General features: G+C 43.2%; 1 protein-coding gene across 1 annotated transcript; it reads left to right on the top strand.

Moving 5' to 3' along the window:
• Positions 1-7874: 7874 nt before the first annotated feature.
• On the top strand, positions 7875-8910 carry LOC119315046 (MADS-box protein FLOWERING LOCUS C-like). The gene has a single exon (XM_037589710.1). The coding sequence runs from the start codon at positions 7889-7891 to the stop codon at positions 8816-8818; it is 930 nt and encodes a 309-aa protein (XP_037445607.1). The 5' UTR covers positions 7875-7888; the 3' UTR covers positions 8819-8910.
• Positions 8911-9151: the final 241 nt, after the last annotated feature.

Raw genomic sequence — 9151 nt, 5'->3', positions numbered from 1 at the left:
TTGCAGCATGGTATTTTTAAGATTTTTAATATCTAATAGAAGTAGACACAGGGGGCATAGTTTTCACTAGAGGCTTCTTTCTTGAAAATAGCATACAATGGGTAAATAAATTACTGTTGGGCAATTGATAGAAAAGCAAATAATCATGACGATATCCAAGGCAATGATCATGTATATAGGCATCAAATCTGAGACAAATAGACCGACTCCTGCCTGCATCTACTACTATTTACCCACACATCAACCGCTATCCAGCATGCGTCTAAATTATTAAGTTCATAAAGAACAGAGTAACGCCTTAAGTAAGATGACATGATGTCAAAGTAAACTCACACATGAATAACTTTTTACCCTTAATAGCAATGATACATATGTGTAATGTCCCCTTTTGTCACTGGGATTGAGCACTGCAAGATCAAACCTATTACGAAGCACCTGCTCTCCCGTTGCAAGATAAATCAATCTAGTTGGCCAAACCAAATCAATAGATCGAAGAGAAATACGAAGATATAATAATCATGCATAAAAGAGTTCAGAAAAGACTCAAATAATGTTCATGGATAATCTAATCATAAACTCACAATTAATTGAATCCCAACAAACACACTGCAAAAAGTGATTACGTCGAATAGAACTCCAAGAACATCAAGGAGATATTGTATTGAAGATCAAAAAAGAGAGAGATGAAGCCATCTAGCTAGTAAGTATGGATTCGTAGGTTTGCGGTAAACTACTCACACATCATCGGAAGGGAAGCAAGGTTCATGTAGAGCCCCTCCTTGATTGATTCCCCCTCTGGTAGAGTACCGGAAAAGGTCCCCAGATGGGATCTCTCGAGAACAGAGGCTTGCGGCGGCGGAAAAAGTATTTTGTGGACTCCTCTCTTGGTTTCCCGATTTTAGATAATTTATAGAGGTGGAGCTAGGTCAAACGGAGCCACATGGGCCCCATGAGGCACCAGGGCACGCCTAGGGTGCCTCGTAGGCCACTGCTCCATCTTCTCATCCCCTCCCGAAGCTTCCAGGGTCTCTTATGTCCAAAAAATCTCTAAAAAGTTTTGTGGCATTTGGACTTTGTTTAGTACTAATATTCTGAAAAACTAAAAACAGGCAAACAACAACAACTTGCACTTGGCACTAAGTTAATAGTTCAGTCCCAAAAAAATGATATATAATTGCTTGTAAATGTATATAAAACATCCAAGTTTGATACTATAATAGCATGGAACAATAAAAAATTATAGATATGTTGGAGACGTATCATGGTGGTGGTGGTGGTTGGCTTGGCCAAACCATTACCCTAGGTTTAGTGGGGCGGTCGAGCGTGGGTCTAGGTAAAAGCTTTGTGGTTGAGGGGGCTCCATGTCGGGGAAGATGGCATCCACAGATGTTGTTTCCATCTTAAAAGGCATTTCTGAAGACCTAACTCTTGGTCACTCTGAGTGGTGGTGGTCTGTTTGGGTTAACCAGGTCTTCCTATGGTTATTATCTCACAACAAACTCATGATAGACATTGTCTAGAAAAAGGAAGATCTATAAACCATTACATTCTATTTTCTGTACTGAGAATAAGACCATAAAACATATTTTGTTTCAATGTTTGGTTGCAAAATTTTTTGGGAGTTTCTTTCAAACTTTTTTGGTAAAACGTTAGGCACATATTTCCTATCCATTGATATATACTCTCCTGATAATAAAACCATGTAGTTCTTAATTTTGTCTATACCTGTGCTCCGTGGTGCATTTGGAAGAATATAAATGCTCACATTTTTAACAATGCAATCTAGCCTGATATTAAGCATGCCCGATGGTTGATACTACATACTCTAAATAAATGGCGGATTCTACTCAAGAGGAACATCTAGAAAAAGCAAAACCTCTTTCCCAGATGATTTCCCATCAGATAGATGTCCTCTCCCAGATGTCCATGTGGTAAAAGCCTCCTGGTCCTACATCATGCAAACAATGGCGATATCTCCCCTCCTAGGCCTTGATAGCCATGGGACTAGAAGATGATTTCCCTCAACCCCATCACTCTGCTTGAGATGGTGAATTCAGCAGGTCAATCTCCTATGAAGAAGACCAAGATGGTGTCTACACCTCCACCTGTTGTGATCCTGAATAGCTTCAGTGGCGTGGATGTTGTCTCATGATGGCATTGAGTAATAGTATCTTCGGGCGCTTGTAAAATGCTATTTGTTTGCTATGTATGGATGATCAACTCCATCATGTAGCATTTATTTCCCTGTTTTCCTTTAAAAGAACTACTAGCTTGTAATAATTACTGAACTTGATGGTTTCATTTCTAGTGGAACCGGGAGGGCTTGCACACCCCTAATGATTTAAAAATGTAACAATATTGTTTTCATAGGAGATAAGAACAATAAAAAATCTAAAAATATAGCTACATCGATCATCACTAAAACAAATCATCCTTTTTTCCGACAAAACACAAAAGCCTTGTGCTTAAATGCATTTATAGAAAGAATAGTTTGGACAAGTCGAGATGATTGCCATCGCCCATAACTTAGCCTCTGTGTCAATCATGTCAAGGAGGTGATAAAGCTGAGTTGAGTGTTGTTGAAGATGATCACATTGCGATGATTCCAGATGCACCATGACACCAACATGATGGCCAAGAACATGCCCATCTGAGCTGATGTCTAGACGAAACGACATGTTTAATGCCACCAATCAATGTAAGGAGACTTGGTAAAAGGAATTAACTAGAACCTTGTAACGTAGAATATACGAAAGTCAAGGTAACCGACAGATCAATGATAGGTAGCACATTTGTTGTTACCGGAAAGTGCACAAGGTAATACTACTACTGGTTTGGTAGGGGGTTAATTCATTCTTGTTGTAAAACCACAATGCTCACATAAAGGGGCCTCTGAGGTTAGATCGTTAATTGATTGATCGATGGAGGCAAGGGAATAGGCAAAGAAAACATAGGTAGTGTGCTCACTATGTGTTTGTCGAGTGGCTAGAATGATTCCTCGGGGGTTATTTGCTTTTTCCTGGCCTCTAGTTAATGCCTAACATACGACCCTTTCGTCTTTCAAGATTGAAGTGACATGCAAAAATAATGTAGTGAGCGGAATAGTAATTAGAATCAAGGCAAGGAAATAGACGAAGAAATTATATGGAATCATTTTTTTAGCCGGTGACATGAGGAGAGGGTGATTAGGGTTGGTCCTGCAAGTGGTTTGTCTTCTTTGGTTGGCTTTTGATATTCAACCTAGTTAGTTGGCCTTCAGGGCCAGTTCTTTTCGGCGATTCTCCCAGAATCACCCCCCTCCCCAGCTTCTCCCAAAATCACCACTTCATATTTTTTTACAATCCTATCTAGTTAAGGTCTAATTATTTAGGATTGTAAAAAACATATGGAGTGGTGATTCTGGAAGAAGCTGGGGAGGGGGGCGATTCTGGTAGAATCGTCCAAAAGAACTGGCCCTAAGAAGGATACAAGGTTAATCTACTTTTATTTTTACAACTTGGCTTTATGTTTTTGCATTTGCTAAATTATGTGAACAAAATAAGGTGTGTGTTTTTAGGTTGCCTTCAAAACTAAACACACAATTATTCCATGTTCAAGAAATTTCAAATGGGCCCGCCTAAGATGTAGAGAAGGTAAATTTCAAATCGACCCGACATCAGGCCGGATGGTCAACGCCTCCAGCCGGCGGCCGGTGTCCGTTGACCGGAGCTAGCTCACGGGAGAGACCATGGCGCGGTTCACCGTGGTGCTCGGCGGTGTTGCCTTGGACGCGGCGCGTGGGGCGGGACGGGCTGGCCTCCGCGCGTCGCCCCTCCGCGCCTCATCGCGCCGCCAGGCCTCTCCACTCCAATGCGGGGCCGCTGTGCCTCTCCGCTTCCCCTCAAGGCCGCAGGGCCCCTCCGCTCCCCATCGCGTCGCTGGGCCTCTCCGTTCCGGAATCGGCCGACGTAGCGGCGGCATCAGAGGGGATCGAGAGAGAAAGTTGTACGAGAGAGGTGAGAGATGTGTGCTAGTGCGGCGGACGGTAGCGAGCGACGAGAGCATCTGCTTCCTACCCATTTCTCAGATTTGGGTCGATTTTGGGTCGGGGACGGACAACAGGCGGACACGGACGTCGTTTGGGTTGCCTCGTTGAGCCAAATTTTATGTCTGGATAATCCAAACGAACAAAATGGGTCGCCCCTTGAAGTTGCTTTAAGCTGCTCCTATTCAGCGCGAGTTAGCGCGCTAGCGTTTTCACGTGACATGTAGCGGGTCGGCTTAGCAACACGAAGCTCGCTCCCTCATTGCAAGCTCACACCTCGCTGGGTCGGGAGATACTGGTTTGCGGGCTCTCATTCCTTAACTAGTTGACCGGCTGACCGTTTCTCAAAAAAAAAGTTGACCGACTGACCATTGACTTATGGAAAAAATTCATAACAATTGAAAAAATTCATGAATTTGAAAATATATCACAATTTCTTTTAAATCAAGAATTTGGAAAAACTTCAACTTTTAAAAAGTTCATAAATTCGAGAAAAAAGTTATGAATTTGAAAAAAGAATTTAAAATTGAAAAATGTTTGTTAAATTGAAAAAAAAGGTTTACCGGCTCATTTGTTAATTAGTTGACCGGCTGACCGTTGACTTCTGGAAAAATATTCATAACAATTGAAAACAATCATGAGTTTGAAAATATATCACAATTTCTTTTAAGTCAAGAATTTGGAAAAACTTAAACTTTTAAAAAGTTCAGAAATTCGAGGAAAAAATTATGAATTTGAAAAAAAAAAATCTAAAATTGAAAAATGTTTGTTAAATTGAAAAAAACTTCATGAATTTTAAGAAAGTCCGAAAAATTATAATAGAAATGTGAATTAAAAAAATCACAAACTGATCCTCAAAAAAATCAAAAACTTTGTAAAAAGTTGGGGAATTTGAATATGTTCATATAAAAATATTTCAATTCCTAAAAAGTTCATGAATTTGAATAAGTTTAGAAATTTATTTTCTAAAATAGTTGATGCATTTAAAAAATAAAAGGGAAAAAATAAAAAAAGGAATAAGAAAAGTAATGAAAAACAGGGCAAAAAAAAAGAGAGACGAAAAAAAATGGACCGAAAGCTTCCGAAAACCGGTTGGAAGCTTCACAGAAACAAGCATAACCGTCCGGCCCACAAAATCTAGCTAAGGGCATGGAGATGTGTGATGTGTACCGTTTTGCTCTTAATGGATGCTATAAGTGCCAAATAGGATTTGGTTAGATAGTCATATGCTTGTCATGAGAATTGGTTTTTTGTGTGAGGAACTGTCGTGAGAATTGGGGGTGTAGCCACAGCGTGACCATAGTGGTCCATGGACCACCTTGAAATTTGGCCCATTACTTCTCATCTCAGCCCCTGCGAACAAGGTCCAAGCCAAAAAACAGGTGCACGTTGATGTTGATCGATTCGTTTGGGCACGGCTATAGAACTCACCTCGCCTCACGGGACCCCTCCTGGCCCGTCCGCCGGTGACACAGGGCGAGCTTTTTTCTATCCGCCCCCTCCCTTCCTTCGGTCGCACCCCCACCACTCTTCCCCATTCTTCCCCTCGCCGCCGCCGCCATTGCCATTACAACCGTGCAGTTCGGACGCGAGCTCGTCCAGCCCCTTCCCCTCGGCGCCGCCGAGCTACCCAACCACTGCCACCTGGTTTGCGCACCCGCCGACCGGATTTGGGGCGGATTCGGTCGGTCTTGAGCTCGGCCGGCTGTGGGAGGTCGGGCCGCGCCATGGACTGGCCGGGCACCTCGCCGGAAGGCCCTGGCAGGGCCGCAAGGCCACATGCAGGCAGTGGCTCCTCCTCTAGCCGCTCGAATCTGCATCGTCGGTGGTCCGCCGGCAGATACACGGATGGCGGTCGGCCGGGCTCGGTGCTTGCCCAAAAGCTCGCCGGCGTATCGTTGCCACTCATTAAGTGCGACCACTGCCCAAGGATAGTTGTGCGCCGCGTGTCTACAACGTCGGAACATCCCGGATGGATGTTCATCAAGTTCTTAAACGACGGGGTATGCGCTTTTTTTAGCTTCGGTTTGTGCTCTAGATTTGACTAGTTGTGCTAACTTCAAATTTTGTTGTGTAGAATGGATGCAAGTTTTGGTATTGGGAAGAAGAGTACATCGATATATTGATAGAGCGAAATTTAGTACATGTTCGTGCACTTTTAGCTAGCATAGAGGCTGTAAATGAGACAAGTGCACTTGTTGCTAGATTAGAAGCTAGACACAAGACTAGGTCTGATGAAGCAACATCTACTTCTGGCTTGAAGAAGAAAGTAGGATGCCAGATCGAGTCTCCTCCACAGATCAACAATGAGTGCATCGAGAAGGCCCTAACCCAACTCAAGGGGGCAGTTATGGAAATTGGCTATCTTCTAAAATGTATTTTTGTTGTTTTTATTTTCTTTGGCCTTGCTTTATTAGTCAAAATGTGATGATGTATTGTCATGTACCAAAAATGAATGATAAAAAAAAGTTAAGGACTTGCAAAGAAAAATGCACGCGAACAGGACGCGGTCGGGATTCGTCCGCGCGCTGAACGCACGACCACCGCATCTCAGGACACGCCCGGACATGATGCCCAATCCCTACCCAAACGAATAGAATCCCTACACAATATTGAACCTCATACTCCTCTTCTATATACAAAATATTCATCCACAAAATGTGACAAATCCACTAGCTATTCTGCAGTCTTTTCCCATACCTTTGTGATTTTTTTATCGTAATCACTCTATTTTTCTTTCTAAACATAGGAGACTAGTAGGAACATATGGGGGATAAAAACTCTTTAAGTTAATTTGCAGTGGCTTATAAAACTCTCCAGACATATTTTTCAATTACTGGTCCTATATATACACGTCAATTATTTAGAGTAATTAGAATCATATTTTAACTAGCTCCTATTATATTCGAACACTCACCCTGATTCCTCGCAAAAAAAGAACAATCACCCTGACTACATATGCAATTTTTAGACGTAAATATTTATAACTACTACAGGGCAGCACTAGTTAGCTTAGCTAGGCTATATGCCATGTGACGCACACAATCAAAAAGTTTGATCAATCTCTTCTAGATGTAAAGCAATTACTGCTTTGGGGGGGTACATAAATCTGATTTTCTTTTTATAATTTGTGTGAACGTGTTAGCTCACCAGCGTCAGGGATAAAATAAGCAACTATAGTCAGCCCTGGATATGTGGGACCGTATTCAGTTAAAGTATTGGAAAAATGAAAGTGCTCGGCACACGATTGGCTCCTGGACGATTTGTGGCCGACCGGATTAGGAGCCACACAGATTAAATAACCCAGCTAATCCTATGGTCTACCTGACTTGTCGTCTATGGATCGTGCGTGCATACATCGTGTGCAAAGCAGTGCTCTTGAAAAAATTGGTAGAACATTAGTATTTTCAATTCGTCCTACATTATAGGATAATCTATGAACGTTATTTATTGTTATTTCTTAATGTGGTAACAAATTAATAGTAGATGGTTAATCGGATGATGTACAATTTTGAATAACCATCTAACTTTGGAACAAAATAAATTGCAAAATTAATTTTGGCAATACATAGCTAAAATAAGCATATTCGGATAAGATGCATGGGCCTCTTGAGAGAAACCAAAGTTCTTTGCTATGTATATGTGTTCCCTTGGTCCATTATAAGCACTTTTTAATGAAAGAAAATACTGGTTTGATGATGCATTTATGAAGATAGCGCACCTCCTTATTTTGTGAGCGTGGAGTTAAAAGTTTCTCGATATAGCCTCCCCATCTTGGTCGATCCTCCACTATAAATCAAACCTCCCCAGCTGGCCAAAACCATCAACCTAATTTCCATTTCTCATTTTATCCCTCTATTGGCAATGGCTCGCAAGAAGATTGCCCTCCAGTACATCAAGAATAAGTCGAGCCGGCGCCGTACCTTGGATACGCGCATGAAGAACCTGGCAAGTAAGGCACACGAGGTTTCTATTCTATGCAACGCCAAGGCCTGCGTGTTGGTGTACGATGAGGGAAATGCGGCACCAAAGGTGTACCCATCGCATCCCGAGGCGGTGGATATCCTGAATAGGTACAAAACCATGGCAGATGGGCGGTTTAAGAAGACGGTGAACCAGGAAGACTTCCTCAGCCAGCGCCTCAGCAAGCTCCAGGTCGAGGAAAACAAGATACGAGACCCCGAGATCAGGATCCTGCTACACAAGGCCATGCTCGGCAGTGACCTCCCCGATCTCAAAGTCGATGAGCTCACCATCGTCAGTAGTAGGCTGGAGGAGATCCTCAAGAGCGTTGCCCAAAGCATCGCTAAAATTAGCGGACAACCCCCTGTCTTGCAGCCCCAGGTACCATACATCCCCGACAACATGGACATGGGCGGGTCTTCGGCAATGTATCTGGCGTCCCAGCCAGCTCCATACGTCACCAACAACATGGACATGGGGTCTTTCGCCATGAATCAGCAGTCGTCGCCCACTCCATACGTCACCGACAACATGCACGTGGGGTCTCCAACGATGTATCAGGTGCCGCCACAGCATGAGGGTTGGCTCGACAAGGTGAGATCTGGAAGGAACCTCGATGCCCTGGCCCACAATGGCTATAACACCGCTGGGCATGACGGCGCCGACACCAGCACCAACGTCGGCTATAGCACCAATTGGCACGACGGCCCCGGTACCAGCGCCAACACCGGCTCTTCCAGTGGGATGAAGTCCTTGGATGTGGGGTTTGGTTGGCAATCGGGCGGCGTCGACCCTGAAGAATCATCTTGGAGTCTTTTCCCTCCCATGTAAGGTAGGATGGAGAGAAGTCTTTTCCTGTAGCATGCAATGCATAGCCAGCTACGTGTGTCTCGCCTAGTTTGATTTAGCTTGGCATAGCTAAGAGGCAGGAAAGGCAACCTTAATAAGTTGAGACATTCTGTCTCTCTCGGTGGTGCTCTTTGAGCCTAGACATTTTTATTTTAGTACTTGAAGTTGTTGTTATGGATTTCTTCCATGGTCGCCATTTTTATTTTAGTCGTTGAAACTGTTATATGGAATCTCTTCCATGGTCCGTTTGTTTGATTTGTGTTGTTCAGTTGGTCGTAACTCGTAAGTTGCGCCTGCTCTTTTGTCAACATGTTT

Source organism: Triticum dicoccoides, chromosome 6A (assembly GCF_002162155.2).
Source record: "Triticum dicoccoides isolate Atlit2015 ecotype Zavitan chromosome 6A, WEW_v2.0, whole genome shotgun sequence".
NCBI lineage: Eukaryota > Viridiplantae > Streptophyta > Magnoliopsida > Poales > Poaceae > Triticum > Triticum dicoccoides.
Note: the sequence above shows the minus strand (reverse complement) of the source record. Positions and strands in the feature narration are given on the sequence as shown.

Coding starts and splice junctions, on each gene's coding strand:
- LOC119315046 (XM_037589710.1), top strand. CDS start 7,889: ATGGCTCGCAAGAAGATTGCCCTCCAGTACATCAAGAATAAGTCGAGC.